We start from the raw sequence: 20,702 nt of genomic DNA, 5'->3' as shown, positions 1-20,702 counted from the left end.
GGGTTTTAACAAATGATGAACAAAGGCCACACAGTCTAAAAAGCAGGTTTTATGTAGTGGAATTGACTATTCTCATTCTCAGATTATTTTTTAGGTATTATACAATGGTTGCATTTGAGAATAAAGGCAATGGATCCAAGTGGCGTGTTGGCATGGGATTAGGTAAACCAGAGTTCAAAGCACTGCTCATCCATGATCTCCTTGAATCACTTTATGAAAGTCATTCTCAATACCTTTCTATATCACTTTCCAACATTCTGTCACATTTAGGGTGGCCATTTACACATTTGAAAAGAGTACAAAAGAGGACATGGATTCAAATTTAGAATTACTGTAACTTAAAGATAAATATAGTCTATGATAGAAGGAAATACTGGGGCCAGGTGATTTGTGTGTCTGGCTGCTCACTCCGCTGGTGAGTGTTGATCTGCTAGCTGTTGATAGACAACTTTGGGGGATCCTGTTCTCCCTGTGTCTTTATCGTTAAACAGGACTCAGACCAGACAACTCTTCAAATGGAGAATACCTCCAAATAAAAGACTGTCTCTGACTGCCTTTGAAATAGAGGACTGTGGTCTAAAAAGGACACATGGCCACCCTATGACCAATAAACAGGTTGTAGCTACACAAACAGGAAAAAGTTTGATTCTCAATGGATGGGATAAGCAGCTACGGGAAGCAGGTTAGGTCTGAATCCAGTGTGTCACTGAGTGCTTCCTTTTACTTTCTCCCAGATAAGCAAATGTCAACCATTCATTCTATGGTGTATGTGTGTGTGTGAGAGAGAATATTAGTGTACCTAGATGTAAATGCCTCTTGTCCTCCTCCTACACTGTTCCAGGGTTGCTGATAGGAAGCAATACATTTGATGTTTCTTCAGAGCTGGCTTCAGTTTTGAGGGGCCTTCAGCAAAATGCCCTTGGTGGACTTACGTGACAGCAGCGGTGGGCAGAAGCAGTACAGTGCTGATTAGTACTGGGCAACTCTCAGGCACAGCTAAAGCTGTTGGGTGGGTGGGGAATGGTTTCAAGGGGGAGCTCAGGCCGGGAGATCAGCAATGGTCAATTCCTGGGTGCTAAGGACCAAAACAGACACATTACTTTAAATGTGTCAAGCAGTTAAGTATTTTTTCCCCATAGAGGGCCCAATCTGATTTTAAAAGCCCCTTTATTTTCCATGCCAGGATCTCAATCCGGAAGGGAGCTCCTGCACCTTCTTTACCATAAAAATGGGGGACAGTGATGTCTGTTTTGGCCCTTAGGATGCCCTATGCCCTGTGTCCCTAGCCCTGTGTCCCTTTGCTTCTTTGAGAAGCAAAGGAGAATGAGGAAGCAAGCAATGCAGGATGCTTCCACTTTTCTTGCCAATGCTGAACATAGCTTTGGGTATGGTGTGAAGTGTGTGTGTGTGTGTGTGTGTGTGAGAGAGAGAGAGAGAGAGAGAGAGACAGACAGACAGACAGACAGACAGACAGAGAGATTTCTGTAAGACTTTTTTAAAAAACCAAAATATATATTTTTTCATTTACTTGACTTTTATTCAAAAAGATTTTTTTTAAAAAAAGCTAACAATACTTGCCTAACTACATGAGGTAGTACATGTAGCAAAACAAAGTAATACTGTGATACATATATGAAGACTATCAGTACCAATAGTATTTTCAAAGGAATTATAAAGTCCAAATTATAATATTACACACACAAAAACAAAAACCACACAAAAATATTTATCAGTTTTACAGTGTTACACAATATACTTTTCATAGAAAACTTGATATTGTCATCATTATATATATTTTTCTAATATACCACAATATGGTAGATTTGATGCACAGGGCTATTTACCATAAATGAGATCAAATGAAATGGAGGAATAATGATAGAATAGTCATTTTTGGCATGATGTCCTGCCCTGCAGGAATATATGCCAAGTGAAAGCTCTATGCAGGCATGTGCCTGCTCACATGTAAGGATAAAGAGGACTTGGGAACGTGGGTGTACACTCCAAAGACTTCGCAGCATTGGTTGCTGGTTAAATCTTCTCATGTTGCACATGCTTATAGACCTCCTGTGACTGTGAACAGTGCCTTATCAGGGTTTCTGATATGGAAGCTCTGTATGTGTGGTCTGCTGACCATGTTTACAGAGAGCTCTTCAGACCTTTGTGCTCAATACGCAAAAGTCTAACTAGCAGCCAGGTGTACGGGAACGTTGGGAGAAGGTCTTACGTGTGTGTTCACGTCCTCTCCACTTTAGCCCTACATGTTAGCAGGTGAACATCTGCATAAGACTGAAGAAATTAAGAGTATTTAGGGCCTATGCTATACATTTTTTTACAGTGCAGTTTTGCCATTCACCAATCCTATATAGGACAAAATATGTTGTATGGGGTATCAGTACTATAAGCAAGTCTGTGCTTACTTGCATTTCTCAGAACTGACTTACTGGAGCTAAGTGGAACTATGTAATGAAGTCCTGTAATGAAGTCCCATAAAAAATTCTCTTCTGATTTGTGTAACTAACAAAACCTAGATATATATGAATGAAAACCAGAAAAACATGGCTAGATATCATCATAGTCTGGAATAGGTTTTCTAGATGCCATCTTCCAAAATGATTGCCACCAAATCTTAACTACACCTACTTTGGCTCCTAGAAGATTTAAGTTACAGATAAATGCTTACAAAATTTCAGAACAGAAACTTTTATGGGGCTTCATTACAAGGACAGGACTAATAGTCTGTCTTAAATTCAGTCCTAAAGTTTTGCTCAAATTCCAATAACCCAGTGATGCCTGATAAGGCTGCAAGATAAAAACCCTTAATTTTAATCATACTTTACAGTTTATTATTTAAATGATTGCGTAGTACCCAGTTACTAGCATCTGTTTATATTTTCCTTTAAAAAAGTGTACAAACACAATACAAAAACTGAAGCTGCCTATACAATGAATGTATTTTAAAATCTATATATAGTCTGTGTCCTAAGATTTGTTCTAATTGACATTTTTTAAAAAATATTCAGAGGAAACATGGTCTAAAACTGGCACAATTTCCCATTCTGTTGTGTTTCCATGCTGATTAGTGTATGTTTCTGTAGCAATACATGTCCACTGCTTATATCAGTTACTTTCCTCCCAGTTATAAGCAATGAACAATTCTATGAACAGGGATATAGGATCTATCATAGATATCCCTTTAAACTTAATGTTAGTGGCATACATAAAACATCATCATCATGTATTCAGATTTTTAAACTGGAACATTTATGAGCTTTGAATGAACTGCATAGGAATAAATGCTAAGAAAATATAGCAATATTTTACACAGGATTCAAAACCAGTTACTTATCATCATAGTTTTTCATATGTTATTTTCCTATGTTTAACTTTACAGATTCCCACCCACCCCAGTAAGATTTACAAGCAGTTAAATACTTTTTCAATCAGAAAATAGTAAATATCTTCTGTACAGCAATATTACAGCTTTATACAAACTTGAGGAAGTAGATAAATGGCATTTTCTTTCTCTTCTTCCAAGCACTGTATTTTGATGTTATTTGTACAGTTTACTTGCTGTCTTCAGACCACAGCAAACACCCGGAATGCCTTGCCTCCTGAAGGATTCTGTAAACTGCAGAATGAAAATAAAGAAGAAGTAATGTGTTTCACATAGATTAGTTTGTAAGATCCTAACCTTACTAAGCACTCTTATGACTTGAACCCCACCATACACTTAGGTCATCTATACCAGTCTGCTCCATGTTTCCCATGAGCGGAGATGAGGTGCAGGGTTATGTAGAGCAGGAGCTTTTCAGTGGTGACACCAAGGCTATGGAATTCCCTCCTTAGGGAGGTCTGTTTTAGTCTGATCCTGTTAGCTTTTTGATGGTAAGTGAAAACTGCTTTTTTTTCAGAGCACATTGGGGTAAATTGATTTATAGTAAATTGATTATAGTGCACTGGGCTTTTGTTTGTTTATTTTGCTAGTTTCCCTACTGTTTATTTCACTGCTTACTTAGTGATTGAATTGTTTTTATTATTATTTGCTTTGATGCTAATTGTTTGCTAGTCAAGATAAAAACAGTTTCAATATTTTTAAGTTCCAGGAGCAACAATGTTGTTGTTTTTTAAAAAACCAACAACACTCATTATTATTTTGGTCCAGATGTCTGGCCCTCAAATCTTCATGAGTATCCTTTTGTAAGTCGTGTATAATTCTGAAGACCTGTGTGTTGAACAATGCCACAAACATGTATGAGAATCTTGTCTTATGATCCAAACATGCCCAACCTGCTCTGAGGAAAAAGTCATATTGTAGCAAAAGAGTTGGCCTATTACCTGCTACACTGTGCACAGACACAGATATGAATCCTTCTACAACAATCTATTTGGGCCAATTCAATAACATCTTATATTGCTATATCTAAAATATTTATTCATTTATTACATTTTTATACCACCCAATAGCCAAAGCTATCTGGGCGGTTCACAAAATATTTCTGGTTCCACTTCTTATTTGGAATTCTACATAAGAACTTTGAAATCCAATAAACCCTATTGTTCAAAACTGCATAAGGACTAAGAGGGTGATGAAAGAAAAAAGCAGCAGAGGTAGCAATCCAAACACATATATATAAGTAGTTGTGTTTGGACTCTCAATACAGCAATAGGCGGTGATAAATTTCTGGCTTTACTCTCAGATGCCTAGTGAGAAATCCAAGCAATGTTGCTCAGGTGACAGAAGACTCCTATCAGTGGAATGGCAGGAGGACTATTCAATCTCCCTCCTCCAGCCCTCGGCACCCTGGTTTGGGGGAACATCCGAAACAGATTTTGGAAGTGCTAGAGGGAAGGAAATTACACACACACACACACACACACCCCTCTTCTGCTGATGAGAGCCTTCTACCAGAAGAGGGTGGATGACAGGAAAGTTTTAATGCTTGAGAAGAAGTCCACTTGCACAACAGTGAATGTAACCCATAACACTGACCTCTGGCGGAAAAAAGCAATTCTAATTTTTGAGGAAAAAAGCAAGCAGCTCCTCCAAGCCCAATTTTGTGTTCAAGGTTATTACAGACAAATAAGTGCAAGGTAACCCATACAATTATAATATAAAAGAACTATCAAACAAGTATTAGGGGAGAAGCCTTGACAGGCATTGTATGACCTTAATGTTCCTTTATAATTTTACAGGGTGGGTGGGTGGGATCTTAGTTTTGTTGTTTTTAGTTCTTCCCACTATGGCATAGAATGTATCTTTTGAGTGCATATTCAGGATTTCAAAATCAAGCAGCCTGACAATTCTAAAGAAAATTAATGCAATTTTATTATCTGATACTACACTGTTATAGGATCAATAAACAAGCACATTGTTTTTATCCATAAGAAGTTTTTAGGGTTATGATTTTAGCTTACAGGAAACTGGAAGTTCTGGTACAATTGCTTCTTCCTGGCAATTGCCACTGTTATACAACTCAGTCTGCTTAGTTGGCATTTAGTCCAACCAGTCTAATATGTAACGTAGCACTGCAAAGAATGCCAGGTATATGTATGCATGTGGACAGCAAACAATATACTTTAAAGTTGTGATTTGTACCTTTCTGAAGAAATGCCATTTTGGAATGAAGCAATGTACATTCTTCTTTTATCCACTGGCATAATGTCAACAAAGCCGCCTTCATTGCGAATTACTCCAGCATGTACAGCTGTCCGGCAGATACTAGATACCTGAGAAACATTAAAAATAGAAGGATTTTTTTTAAAAATAGTGTAGACTGGCAGATTGATTGACCAAGTTTCTATAGTCACTGCTTTGTTGTTCCCCCCTCCCCACTTTTTTTGTTTTTGTTTCTTTGTTCTTATTGAGTATTTCCTAGGCATGCTCTTGGTAACTAATTCAAATAGGAAAGTTTTTTGTTTGTTTTTTATTCTTTCACTGAAATCAAAGGGAGACTGAAAAGTAATTAACTTTTTGCAAATACAAAGAAAGTTAGAATTCCATTGAAATTAATGGGACAAAGTAATTGCAAATAATTTACTTAAGTATGATAAAGGGTTGTGTGTTTTTTAAAAAGTTTCTATTACCGATTCATTTTTAAATATAAAAAAGCATTGCAAAGGAATTTTCATTCTTTCAAGTAAGTCTGGGAAAATGTTTGATTAATCTGAAGTACATCTGTGGTTTTATAAATCACTTCTATTCTGAGATGTTGTGATCATTACAATTTGTTGGAGAGAAGATACACAACACCACTGATGTTTTGAAGAACATAAGAACCATGCTGGATCAGACCAAGGGTCTGTCTTAGTCCAACATTCTGTTCACAGAGTATCCAACCAGCGGTCCACAGAAAACCCAAAAGCAGGACATACATGCAACAAGACTCAGAAGATGTAACATGCAGTAATACAAAATATGGTATATCCTATAGCTTCAGAAGCTGAGTATTCATATGATCTTCAGTTTATTTTGGAATATGGTACTTCTAATAAGACCCAAATGGGAATTCCCAGCTAGCCCTGAAAGGTACTAGAAGATTCATAATCTGCATTTAACATTGTTTACTCAGAAAAAATATTTGCCATCACTCTTAAAGGAACAACTTGTTTTCCAAGACTGAACTACAGATTTAGGCTAATGAGTTTACCAAGATGCCATACAACCCCAAGCATACATAAGGTAGCCTAATGTATTTTCAAAGTTAGCATAAACATTTCATACAGTATTACACAGCTTTGCTTTATTGCTGTGCTGTGAACCCTTTGGTATTCATTGGTATTTAACAGGTCACAGAATCTGAATACCAAGCTGCTTAATCATTTTCCTTCTTTTGCTACTCAGCAAAATACCAGATATCTACAACAGCATAGCATTAGCTTGCAAAGGAACATTAGCCACTTTTTAAAGGCTCTTGTAAGTCTTTATTTCCACAGATAGTAGTTGTTCCCAATATTATTGATGACGGATGGTATTCCTGACATTTTCTCTTGTTCTGCAGTAGACGAGCTTACATTATACGGAAGAGAGACATATAATATATATATAATATATATATATATATATATATATATATATATATATATACACACACACACACACACACACACACACACACACACACACTCCAAATTGCAACATGATCCTCAGCTAGCATTAACAGCATAGCTGACATCAGCCTTTACTGTTGCATACAACTACATTCATCAGCATATATATCGTAAAAAGGCATGGAGGCTGAGAATTTGCACACATTTCTGAATAAGCCAATATTGCCACAGCATTCTTTAACAAGCAAGTGGCGATGAAAACCATGAAAATGAGCTGTGGAAACATTCATTTGGCAAGCGCCATGTCTAGCTTATTTGACTGCCAGCCATGCCACATTCCGTCTTGCAACCTCCAAGAGTAGGGCTTTCCAGCATACCTCTTTTGAGCACTAAAACACAAGTATGACATTAACAATAAGCTTGGACTACATTCTTTCCCAAATAATAATCTACTGTCTGCTCTGAAAAATGACAGATGTTGCCATTGCATTTCACGGCAACGAAACCAGTCCCCATTTTCTGCTAATTTTGTGCATTTCGTACTGATTAAAGCTAAAAGACATTGTCGGAAGGCATCATTCTGAAATGCCTGATTCCTACTAAAATAATTGAATAATTAACTAAGCAGGCTTATTTTTCTGAACTGCCCAGAGAGCTTCAGCTATTGGCCAGTATAAAAATGTAACAAATAAATAAATAAATAAGGGTTTATTTCTTGCATAGCAGGAAGCTGGAACACAGTAGAAAGAATTTTGTCATCCTTCAAGAAAGAAAAGAGTACTATGATTTTTGTGAATTCACTCTATACGACAGTTACAGTGTACCACTATACATGTCTAGTCAGAAGTAAGTCGTGTTGAGTTCACTGTGCACCTTATATTACCCTGGAGGCTATTCAAGACGGCAGTCATATTTTATTAGGTGTTGCAGAAACCAAAGACAAACTCTTGCATTCTTTGCTGGGTAATTAATAGAGTGTGAAAAGAAAGGGAAAGGGAAAAAATAACTCCAAAGTAAGTGTTCTAGCTTACAAGCTAATCACAAGAATCATTAGCATTGCCTGAATTAAAAACAACAACCAATAGAGTTTGCACTGTCATCTTGAAAGCTTTTTACATCTTTAAGAATTATCCAGGCAGAAAAAATACTATGTTATTTGCCTGACTAGACACACAATGTGAAGAGTGAATCATACTAGCAAGTCACCTGAGCAGGTGACAAGCAATGCTTTCAGTTCTTTCAGCTCATTTGCATCTTTCCCCTTTTGTTTTATGCACTGATAAAACACGGTAATAAGGTTCTTTTTGTGCAGTGTTAAAACACCATTCCAAAGTAGCTTGATACAGCCATATGTGCAATCACAGCAAACCTGATTTTTTGTGATATACAAGTAGGTATCAGTAAATCTCCATATGCAAAAAATATAGATACAATCCTAGATATAACAACATCCAGATTGCCTTTGTGAAGTGTGTTTTATCAATGTATACATGTTAGAGATACCATGAGACATTTATTTACTATATTATATATCGTTTTCCACAGATGTATCAAAGCAGAGAATATAAAAGGCAATAGCATCAAAACAACAATAAGTACAACAATAAAACAACACAATACAAAATTAATCAGCATTGCACCCTCACACTGTGCTACAAACCATAGCTGGACGGTTTAGGAAAAGTCTGTGTGAAGAGATAAGTTTTAAGATGTCTAAACATCACAACTGTGGTGGCCTATCTAATATCAGATGGTACAGCATTTAAGAGAGTGGGTGCTGCAGCACTACTGCAAATGCTCCTGAGGCAAACCTCAGGGGCAGGTGGCACACTCAGGAATGAGCCCTCTGATGATTGGGCAGAGATTGGGCACAGTCATAAGCAGTAACCTGATGAATCATGATTCTTTTTGAACCACTTATCCGCCATCTCCCTCTGCCCCAATGGTCCAAAAATGTATTTTGGGGCAGTTGGAGGTGGTGTAGAAATGTGTTCCCTAGTGGAGTAGCCTTTCCCACTGGAACTATAAGCCCCAGAACCTCCATAAGGAGGCTGAAATCCTTTGCACCAGTTCTTCCAGGGTTAAGTCAAGGAGAGGCAAGCAGTGAAGGTGGTGGTGGCAGGAACATGGAAGCTTCCCAAGGGTTCACTTGGGTGATCGCTCAACTCTAGCATATGTGTGCCAGTGATGTGTTTTGGGATGGGAAAAATGATGTTTGGAAACTGATATTCAGAACTGCAGCAGACATTCTGCACAGCAGGGGAATGCTAAAGAAAATGACAGCCACATGTCCGCCTCTTCTCCCCACCCCAATGCACCCACACTTTTAATGGTCCGGGACGTTTACCATGTATGGTTACGGCATCATCATACTGAGAGTTTTTCTGCCTCCGCCAGCACAATCCAATCACATGGAACAGGGGGTGGGAAAACACACAGTATAATGCCACTAGATTATATTGTATCAAAATGTTAGAGTGGAGCAAGGGAGAGAATCTAATGCCTTAGCTAGACCGGGCTTTATCACAGGGGATCCCGGGATCAGGGAGGGATGACCCGTTGCTGCAAAGCCAGGAGTGCTGCGCCCATCAGGGTTAGGGTGGGGGGGAATGGGGAAACTAATTTTTTTAAAAAAACACTTCCCTTCAGCGCACGAGTATTCATGCGCTGCTTCTCCTTTTAAAAAAAATGGCAGGTGCGAAGCCTCTCTTCCTGAGGTCATCACGCCTCACATGTAAACAGAGGAGGGATCTCGCGTTAAACACAATACGAGACCTTCCCTCCTCCGTCCTGGATTATAAGGTAGGTCTAGCTAAGGCCTAACAGGGGAATGTCGTTTTCAGTAGCATCCTTACTGTGGGTACATGGTTAGCCCAGCTAAGTCCCAAATATGGATACTCAGAACAGAGAGATTTATTGGGAAATATAGAATTATTTAATGTGTTCCAGTGTTTCACCTTCTTCCGCAGCAAAAGATGGTTCCCCCATTTAGTCTGGTTCGAAATCAGTTCAAAGTGGCTGAGCCAGATTGCGACAAACTTTTTAAACAGAACTGTTGAACTGCTTTCAGCTCAAGGGCCAAATTCATTTCAGAGAAGCGCTTGGAAGCCACATTCCAGTGGTGGGCAAGGCAGAAGAGGGGAGGCCAAAGGCAAAAGGGGAAGAGACAAAATATCCAAAATAGTAGCATATTGTAGAAAAAAGCTCTTACTGCCCATAACTAAGCCTGAGGTGAAGCATTAAAATCTATTAGAACAGGGTGGGGTGCACAAAAGCCAAGATATCACCAAATGATCAGTGGATGGGGGAAGATAGCAAAGCCATGGGAGGTGCATCGACATCTGGGGAACCTCGGAGGGCCACACAGGGATCCCTGGAAGGCTGGATTGGCCCCTAAGCCTGAGGTCATGCACCTGTTTTAAAGTTATTGCCTGCACCAGTTCAAAATCAGAGAGCCAAATTGAATTGGAACCAAACCCAAAATTTTAATAGTTCCACTCCTCACCTTTTAAAGTCATCTAATAAGACTGTTAATACTTGTATAAATGAAATTATTCCACACTCCAAATATAAAAATGTAATCTTACTTACATCAGAATAAATTCGTGTTCCAACCACTCGGGCATAGTGTGGATTTGCCTGCATGCAATTGTGAGGACAATAGACCCTTAAAAAATAGAAAAGGGGTTAAAAAACTAAGAGAAAGATAACGCTTTCAGCTGTGAATATTATATTAAATAATAACAAGGCATTTTATTCTGTCATTTTATTCAATGAAAGAAGAGCCCTTCAGGCTCTTTCCTTGCAGCTAATGCCCGCCCCTGTGAGCTGAGTTGTGCAAGTCTCCACCGAGCGCTCGCAAGGGTCACAAGTGCTTGGCAACCACCCACTGAAACTTGCTGCATTAATGGTGGCTATTAATACGGGGGGGGGGGGGGCAGTGTGCAGTTTCCAGAGGCTCTGGAAAGTGTGCGTTCCCTCACCCCACCCCCGCGTTAATAGTGGCTGCCGTTGGTATGGAAGGGGGAAATGCACAATTTCCGGAGACTCTGGAAATCGCGCTCCCCCTTTCTCCAATGAAGGCTTTAAAGGCCCTATTAACACACGGGTATAGGTTTATCCTTGCATTAAGAGGGCCTTTAAGGCCCCCACCGGAGAAACATGTGATTTCCTGAGCCTCTGGAAAATGCGCATTTCCCTGCACTGAGTTAATGGGTGCAATGAGTTAATGGGTGCAATGACAGGTGGTTGCCAAGCACTCATGGGGGGCTCGGGCGTGAGTCTACACTTGTGCCAAACATGTCCAAATGGGTTCATGAGGACCAGTTACCGAGGGGGGGGGGGTGTCCACTGTCATCACAGACCCAGTCAGACGCTCATGACATCCCTAGGGAAAGGTACTATGTTCATGCACTTCTTTAGTGTATTCTTTTTCTTATTCACTATATCACATGGGCTTCAGTATGGATTGCTTGTAGATTTCCCAACAATTCTGGATTTGACACCAAATCCATTTGCAGGAATAGGGGTGAAAACAGCTTTTAATGTATTTACTTTCATTTACGAAGTTCAGGAAAATTTCACCAGCCTAAAGTTGAAAAGGTACCCAAGTCTCGTGACTAAAAATAAAAGCTCACATTGCATGCTCAGTCATAGGCTCCTCCAATGAAACAACAGAATGAATCAAATGGCTTACCTTGGACAATGTGTGGCTGGCTTGTAAAATGGGCATAATTGTTCTACAGTTGTTTCACAAGTGACAGCTTGCACTGGAATGGAAAAAAAAATCCACACACAATTAGATGCTATTAAATGGTTTATAAACAAATAAACCACTAATGTTATATTATATAAATAAATGCTAACCTGGTACTTTAGAGACTGTGAAGGAATTAGCTGACTGGTATTTGCTACAATAAAAATATTATTATTATTAATTAGAAGTAGTAATATTTCTTTTTGAAAGTTACACAAAGGAATGCACAACAAAATCATAAAACAGTGAAAATAATAAAATAATTTAAAATACTATGGGTTAGATCCAGATTTCTGGAATAAAATATACCCCAGCCAGGATGGGTCTTTCTCTCAGACATTAAACGAATAGCTGCTCAAACAGACTACATTAGCTATGTGGAACGGTGCATTTGTTTATAAATGAACAAAGAGTTAAACAAAGGGTAGTATCCTACTGTGCCTGTGTGGTCACGGGAACCACCGCTCATCCAACCAGGCTTTGGCATGTCGAAAAAGAACCCAAAATTACAAAATCGCTTGTTCCTGGAATGGAGCAGTAGCAGAGCTCCCAGAAGAGAGCACTGCTGACCTATCCCAATCTGGAAACAAGTGGTTTTGCTCAATTCTGGAGTAATTTTTAGAAGTGCCAATGCCTGATTGGATGAACAGTGTGTCCCCTGTAAACACAACAGAATCAGTGGAGACGGGGCAGCTCCACTAGATACTGCCCAAATAACCCCCCATTTGTTCATTCATTTTTATCAGAAGTATGAATGGAATTTTGAGCAAATGTAAATGTGGTAATTCGCTTCATCATTTATTTTTAGTTGCTTTGCATAGGAGGCATGGTTTTGCGTTGGATAGGTTAGAATTGCCTATAGAATGGGGTGCCTTTGTCCTATATATCTGCCCTGTGAGGGAGAGGAACAAGGGCTAGCAGAAATTATATAACCAAACTGGGGGAGGTGAATGCATGGGAAGTAAAATGAATACTGAATGTATTTTTTTATTTTTATTTTTTGATTGATACTCAAGCTAAATAGCTAGGTCATCAATCAACTCAGCAGTGAATAGTAACTAGTATTACATGATAGAAGAAACAAAGTGATATAGTTTTGACATGGTATAGTTCTTTACGTAGTTATAGTTTTTACATGGGTTTTGAATATCTTTTATAATTATTTAATTTGTATTACCAAAACAAAGTAAAACCTAGTAACCAAGAACAATGTATTTTATTTTTACTCACCCAATTGACTGAACTCCATTTCTATAGGACTTAATGAAATAATTTCTTCTTCCTTGCCTGGTAACATCAACCCAGCCACCATCATTGTCTAGGATGCCATAATGTATTGCAGCTCTACAAATGCTTGATTGCTGAAGAAAAACCCAGAAGCCAAAATTAACATTTATAAAACAATTATCACACACACACACACACACACACACACACAGAGCCTATATTTCTAAAGGCAGGAACACTTTATTCCCAAAGAAAATACTTGTGTTTTATTAAACTTGGGTGTTCTGGAAGGCAACCATAGATTTGCCACCTCCAGTTTCATGCTGTCCGTGGTGAGTTAGCATACAATGGCCGTTTCTACACCTGCCTTTTCTCCAGAGATTGCCCCGGGATCATCCCTGTGCATGCAAATGACACACAGGGGATCCCGGGAGCAGACAGGGACGATCCCTCCATTTTCCTGGGATAATCCTTAGGTGTAGAAAGGGCCAATGGGCCTGCTCAGATGACATTTCAAGCTCCGTGGTTAGCAAAACTGTAGTTCTCTGGGGTTAGCATGAGCCACAAGCCATGCTGTCACATTCAACACTTTAAGCCAAGGTTAGAGCCACTAACCCTGTTGCAGACGGTCCAACTGTGGTTAGTGAATGACCAGGGTTTAGCAAAACGCATCGCACAAGATACCTTAAACCAGCGGTTCTCAACCTGTGGGTCGGGACCCCTTTGGGGGTCAAATGACCCTTTCACAGGGGTCACCTAAGACCATCGGAAAACACATATTTCCGATGGTCTTAGGAAACTGTATTGACTGAACTATGTCATGTATCATCTTTTGTATTATTAAAGCTATTGTTACGTATTATTTTCATTAGTAAACCATCCCATGACAATGGATCATGTAGAGAAGAACGAAAATAATTTTATGGTTGGGGGTCACCACAACATGAGGAACTGTATTAAAGGGTCGCGGCATTAGGAAGGTTGAGAACCACTGCCTTAAACCCTGCTGCTTAACCAAAAGCCTTAACCAGCAGGGTTTAAGGTGTCTTCTGAACAGGCCCAGTGTCAAAGATGACATGCCAGCCTTACTAAATTTGTGGTTACCTTACGTATGTGGTGCCAATTCAGAATGAGTATGAGCACAATCCTATTGGAATGGCCATAAACCTCTGGACTTGGAGGCTTCCGGCCATCCAATGCAGAGCAGGATGAGGCAGAGGCAATCCACCTTTGCACTACTCCCGCTCTGTATATTGGCTAGACAGGCTTCTTCACCTGTCTAGCAGAGGCACATCAGAGCAGAAACAAAGGAGGGCCAAGGATATATCTGACCTCCATAGTGCCCTCCCCTCCCACCAGCACACCCACTTTCCCTCCTTTCCGAGTCTACTAGTCCTTTCTACACCAACTGCGAGGGTGGGGAGGAGTTGGAGAGCTTGGGTTCCTGGATCCGAGGTTGGTACACTGTCTCCAACTTCGGATCCAGGAGTCCCTAACATCCTATCCCCCCCACCCCCAACTCTGTCTAGGGTATGAGATTTCTCCCTTACTGAGTAAAGTTTGATGCAGATGGGTGCAAACCAAATAATTATCTCTCAGAAATTTAGCTTACTTTTAGGCAAGTTTTGTTTGTTTATTTATTATTTATTTAAGGATTTTTATGCCGCCATTCAGCCAAAAAAGGCTCTCATGGCGGCTTACAAAGGTATTTCTTGACTGAATGTTTACTGAACATTTTGTCAGTGATAACACACATCAGCTAACTGTCCGGACTGAAAAATATACAATCAACAGTGCTACGCTGAATATGAATAATAGTATTTTTACCATGTCAAAATGTACACTTCCAACAACTTTGGCATTGCTGTCCAAGCATCCAGCAGGACACTCATATCTAGAAAATTAAAACAGAAATTGATATAAGCATGATCAGCAAGAAAAGTTTTCTTAGATAACATGCATGTGGTCTCATGAAGTCTGAATAAACTACGAAGTGTATCCTACCTATTACAAGTTGTTCCTTTGCACTGGTCTCTTAACCGTACTTCACAGGAAACAATTTGAGCTGAGGAAAAAACAGCCAGTATGATTTCAAGGTGTTTGGGGATCCAGTTAAAAAATAAAATATGTTGAAAAGGAACTTTACTTACACATTTGTTGTTTGCTTATGACTTCATTTCTTTCACCATCATCACGGACACTTACATGTGGCCTTAATCGATTTTGTGGTGTATCCTGGACATGCGATTGCTGCCGTTCAATCTCATTGGTTTCCATCTCTGGAGAATAAATCCTTTCGGAACCTTCTGTGGTAGCAAATATATTAAGTAATTACTATTTTTTCACAACAGACTTAATTCAATGACCCAGTTCACATGTGATGTCAATCTGTGGTTTATTTAACCCACAAACTGGTAGGGGTGAGTGTGAGCCAGCAAGCAAGCAAGCAAGCACACTGCCTCCAGTGCATTCCTCAATTCTGCTTTCAATCAACATACGATTGCCCCGTTCATAGATTGTTAGCATGATGTCCAAACCCAGACATTCTGGGTTGTTTTGGGGTTAAATAACACAGAAAGTAGGCATTGGAGAACTCGTGGGCCACGCGAGCCTTTGCCTGGTGCTCAGGAGGCTGCACAAGCCTCCTGATCCCTCAGCAAAGCACACTTTTCAGGGCCTCCTGAAAGTGCACAATTCCCCTGTCCATGACAATCTAGTGACCAGTTACAAAAGAGGGCAGGGCTCCTGCTGCTTTAACTGTTGTGAGGAAAAGGGAATTTCACCTTTGTATGCATACAAATGACACCTGCTGAGTTTCCCTTTTCTATACAACTGTTAAAGATACAAGAGCCCTGTCCTCCTGTTCATATGATCACCCTAGGTATAGACATATTCTAGTTTGCTGAATACATACCTTTATAACAAAGATTTTCTCTGCAGCCTCCTCCAAAACTAGGTGGACATGCAGAACATGGGCGGCCATGCTTGTAAGGAGCATGCCCCCACCAATTGCCCCTAGGAAAGGGGGGGAAAACTATTTAGTGAAATGAATTTATGATATTCTGTTATACACAGTTTAAAAAGACTGCCACTGAGCTAATAAAGATACATCTAGCAGCTATATTTGTGCATGTAATATTCTCTCACCCACTGGGGCTATTTGTTTCATCTCAACTGCTTTTGGGATATGCCAGTTAACCTTCCTGTCTGGTGTCTTACGAACATTAGTAGCAGCTATAGTTTGCAATATATGTTATGAACTGTAGATGAACCACCAAAGTATTGCACTAAAAGACCTTTTGGTAGAGAGCAGAGATATAGTTAGATCATTGGGGGCTTTTGAAGCATGATTTTATTGACTGAATTGCACAATAAATGCCTTTAGTACAATAAATGCCTTTGGTATAGTTACAACATTTATAGCTAATCCTCAGAAGCAGGGTTGGAAGATTACTGATCCTGCTTCACCACTGGTAAAGACAGCACTATGGAATGAACTGGTGGTTAGCACAAATGAGAGCTGAGGTGGATAATCGTCAGTATTATTCCTAATGAGAGTAAAGGAGAGATTGGGTTGCATATCCCTTAAGGCCGGGGGTGGGTGGGTTTACTGAATCTCAGCCCAGGGACAAAATCTGGCCTGCATGGGATCCGAACTCTGGGGTTCCCAAATTAGCCAACCTCCCTCCCCATGGTCCGACTCCTAACCCCCAAGCACTGACTGTTTCTTTGTATCACTTCCCCCCCCCCATTCTAAAAGATTAAAATGCCTCTCTTTAGCCAGGTACTGGTAATAAAAGCTTTAAGCTAAAATATGCTAAAACATGCTCACTCGCTCGCTCTTTTTTTTGGTGTATTTTTGGCCCTGCCCTTTTGACTTATTACCCCACCCACCACTGGAATGTGGGCCCCAAGAGTTTCTCTGAAACAGAATTCAGCCTTAGGCTGAAAGAGGTTCAGCACCACTGCCTTAGGGAATTGGTGGGTCTGTGATGTAGAGAAGGGAAAGGGCTTAAATAATTCTTTATATTTTAGTTTTCGTTTGTGACTCAGACAACTAAATGAGGGAAGCTTTGGGGAACATTGTCAGCATAATAAAATACACTGGCCTATGTGCATTCTTTAGAATGGCTGTATGGAACACCCATGCATAAAGCTGAATACTTAGAAGAGTCTCTGGGCTCATCTACACCAAGCAGGATATTCCACTATGAAAGTGGTATGAAAGCGGTATATAAAAGGCAGGAGCCACACTTCTGCTTTATAATGGTACTGAAGTACACTGACAACTGTTGGGGCCTATGACACATCTACAACAAGCAGGATATAACATTATTATTATTATTATTATTATTTATTTATTTATTTATATAGCACCATCAATGTACATGGTGCTGTACAGAGTAAAACAGTAAATTGCAAGACCCTGCCGCATAGGCTTACAATCTAATAAATCATAGTAAAGCAATAAGGAGGGGAAGAGAATGTAAACAGGCACTGGGTAGGGTAAACAGGCACAGGGTAGGGTAAAACTAACAGTGTAAAGTCCAAACAACATCAAGTTTTAAAAGCTTTAGGAAAAAGAAAAGTTTTTAGCTGTCATATATCTTGACTTCACATATCTTGACTTCAGCAAAGCTTTTGACAAAGCATTGACAATGAATGCTGTATGAAAGTGGTACACGGTATGTGTCAATGGGCCCAACAGTTGTCAGTGCACTTCAATACCGCTATAAAGCAGTAGTGTGGCTCCTGCCTCTTACATACTTCTTTCATACTGCTTTCATAGTGGGATATTCTGCTTGGTGTAGATGAGCCCTCTGTGTGCAATGCCTTTCCAGGATTCCCAAACTTTGATACTTAATTTAGTAACTTAGAAATGTAATAATAATAACAACTATATCAATCAATTAATTATTTAATTAATGCACTTCTACTCTACCCTTCTAATGCAAACACACCACTCAAGATAGCTCACAACAATTTCATAATACAAAACAATCAATACAAAAGACACTCCCAACAGTTAATATAACTTTTATCTGTTTCACAAAACAAAAGCTTTGACAATTTATTTATTTATTTATTAAATTTATATACCGCCCCATAGTCGAAGCTCTCTGGGCGGTTTACAAAAGTTAAAAAAACAGTGGACATTAAAAAGTATACAACATTTTAAACCATCAAAAAATATAAAGCAATCATAGTTCACTAGGCAAGGTGTCCCACCAATGCAGTTGTTGCAAGAATGGTATAACATAATCCCATGAGCAAGTCCCCACCAGCATCCCTGCAGGTGCATTGTGGACCAACTAAAGTTCCCGGAGACTCTTCAAAGTTAGCTCCACAGTTCAATAATAGTCTGGAGCTCCGATGGAGGGATTAATTAGTGCTTCCCTCTTTGAAGGGAAAGCACCTTCACCTCCTATGGAGATCTGTCTTCCCTGGAATCCAATTATTCCCAATCAACAGACAAAAATATGATGAGAATAATAAAGCATGTGCTTGCAACACAGTTCAAGGTACTGCTGTATGCCACAGAGCTTTTGGATGTATTCCAGTGATTATAGAACAGCTTGGTTTGCTGTTGGAAATAATTTAGTAGAATTGATTTCCCCCCACATCAGGATTCTAACTATTTTCCACAGTGAAATCTAGAATTTGCTTCAGATCTGTATACCCCTGTGAACTAAGTTCATTAAGGCCTTAGCTAGACCTAAGGTTTATTCCGGGATCATCCCGGGGTCATCCCTGTTCATGTAAATGACACACAGGATATCCCGGTAACAGGCGGGGACAACCCCGGGATAAATCTTAGGTCTAGCTAAGGCCTTAGTTGAACCCAGCAGGTTCCAGCAGGCTTTAGTTCAGACTACACTGCCTTCATAGGCTCCCATATGCTCAGAGGCTTTCTGTCCAAATTAAGAACAAGGACAGCTCCATGTTACATTAACACAGAAAGCCTCTGCACATGTGCAGCAAGACATACAATATCTGCCAGTCATTCTTTACCATGATATGTCAGCCATAATTTGTTTCTATGTAAGCACTGTGCAAACTGCAATTCAAAATCCAATTCTCTTTGGTTTGGCAGAATACACTGGCAGAATGCCTGATATACCATCACCATGGCCCTTTCTACACCTGCCTTTTCCCCCTGGATCATCCCTGTGCATCCAAACGATGCACAGGGGATCCTGGGAGCAGGCAGGGACGATACCTCCATTTTCCTGAGATAACGGAGACCTCGGTTATCCCGGTCTTACCCATAGTCCCGGATGATGCTGAAGAGCACAGGTGGTGTGGGCGCCCATCCTGGCTTCTTCTCTCCTCCCTGCGAGTAGCGGGGATCAGCAGAGGGAAAGAGCTGGGCCAGGGGGAGTCCAGGGACATTGAGGGTTGGGGGGAGCAGGGTCAGGGCTTTTTAGATGTTATTTTTACTTACTTTTTTTCTGGCTCCTTTTTTTAACCAAAAAAATATGGGGGGGGGGATGTCCCTCTTCCCTTCTGGGATGTTGCACTTCTGTTTAGACGCCCAGGGATGATCCCAGAAGCAGGTAAGTCCAGGATCATCCCCCCTCCCTCCCCAAAGTCTTTTAGGTGTAGAAAGGGCCCCTGATAGATAAGCCGGCTGTGTAGAGCATTGTCACCCACACAGGGGAAACACACATCCCCACTTGTAGGCAAGCTCTCTGGTACTAAAGGCCAGACATTCTGCTCCAATACTGTCAAATGTCATGAGCACTTTTTTCTAACAGGATTACAACCAGAGGCATACAGGATAAGAAGCTGTTACCATACACAGAATTCCACGACCCTCAAGGGGGAAAGGAAGGGATATGTATAACCCGTTTCCCCATGGGAGGAGGCTGCATCTGAGCACTGGCTGAGCACTCCGGTAGCTCCACATCCTCTGCCCTCACTCCCACTTCTCCCTCACCTCGTCACAAATGCCTACTGTGCACCCAATTTCAGGCTTTTGCTGTCAGTGTGCGGCTGTGGGTTCCTTTGTTGAGTGTTCTGGGCCTTCCCTTTGGTTGCTTGGCGAAAGACTCCCTCCCCACCACCGTCCCAAGTGAAGGCATCCTGCTCTCCTTCCTTCCCATTGTCTGTGCTGTGCTCCAAAACGGTGACTACCATTTTTTCGAGTTTGGGGATTTTCTGGCTGTGTGCTTTATCTCTCCCCTGCAAGTATAGGATATCATGACCATTCCACTGGCATAATGCTGGCATATCCTGCCCATGCTGTTCCAAAGCCAGGCAAGAATGCGGCCTTATTCAACACCACAGAAGATCACCATAATTCAGCTGAACTGCTGCCAATGAGATCTCTTATAATCATCAGTTACAAAATGAGCAGATTATGTTCATAAATAGAGCTGGCAGATTTTAGAGAATGTTTGGAATGTTGTGATTTTGGTCTATAAGAGATTTAGTTTGGAGCTCTCAAAATTTTAAATGTGTTAGCATTGCACTGTATAAAAGCTCCACTAGAAACGATGCAACCCACTGTCGAAGAAACCTGAAACAGAAAATTCAGTCTGTGTTTTCTCCAACATTAAGTAGTGGTTTGTAAGTTGCTTTGTACTTTATAAATAAAAGTAGGTGTAGTGGTTAGGGTGCATGTTACAGGGATGTGGGAGAGCTTTTCTGTGACCAGCTCCCATGT

General features: G+C 40.3%; 1 protein-coding gene across 1 annotated transcript in view; it reads right to left on the bottom strand.

The window, feature by feature from the left end:
* Positions 1-2,912: 2,912 nt before the first annotated feature.
* The window catches only part of CRISPLD1 (cysteine rich secretory protein LCCL domain containing 1), a 40,474-nt gene continuing 22,684 nt past the window's right edge, over positions 2,913-20,702 (bottom strand). Inside the window, exons 6-15 of the mRNA XM_063129872.1 lie at positions 15,948-16,048; positions 15,184-15,339; positions 15,038-15,098; positions 14,861-14,927; positions 13,037-13,167; positions 11,917-11,960; positions 11,747-11,819; positions 10,642-10,717; positions 5,600-5,730; positions 2,913-3,631 (exon numbers count right to left, since the gene is read on the bottom strand). Of these exons, the coding sequence (XP_062985942.1) occupies positions 3,580-3,631; positions 5,600-5,730; positions 10,642-10,717; positions 11,747-11,819; positions 11,917-11,960; positions 13,037-13,167; positions 14,861-14,927; positions 15,038-15,098; positions 15,184-15,339; positions 15,948-16,048 (892 nt within the window). The 3' untranslated portion in view covers positions 2,913-3,579. The remainder of the gene's footprint in view (positions 3,632-5,599; positions 5,731-10,641; positions 10,718-11,746; positions 11,820-11,916; positions 11,961-13,036; positions 13,168-14,860; positions 14,928-15,037; positions 15,099-15,183; positions 15,340-15,947; positions 16,049-20,702) is intronic.

Source organism: Elgaria multicarinata, chromosome 7 (genome assembly GCF_023053635.1).
Source record: "Elgaria multicarinata webbii isolate HBS135686 ecotype San Diego chromosome 7, rElgMul1.1.pri, whole genome shotgun sequence".
In the NCBI taxonomy this organism is placed as follows: Eukaryota; Metazoa; Chordata; class Lepidosauria; order Squamata; family Anguidae; genus Elgaria; species Elgaria multicarinata.
The sequence above is the reverse complement of the archived record's forward strand: the minus strand, read 5'-3'. Positions and strand labels throughout refer to the sequence as shown.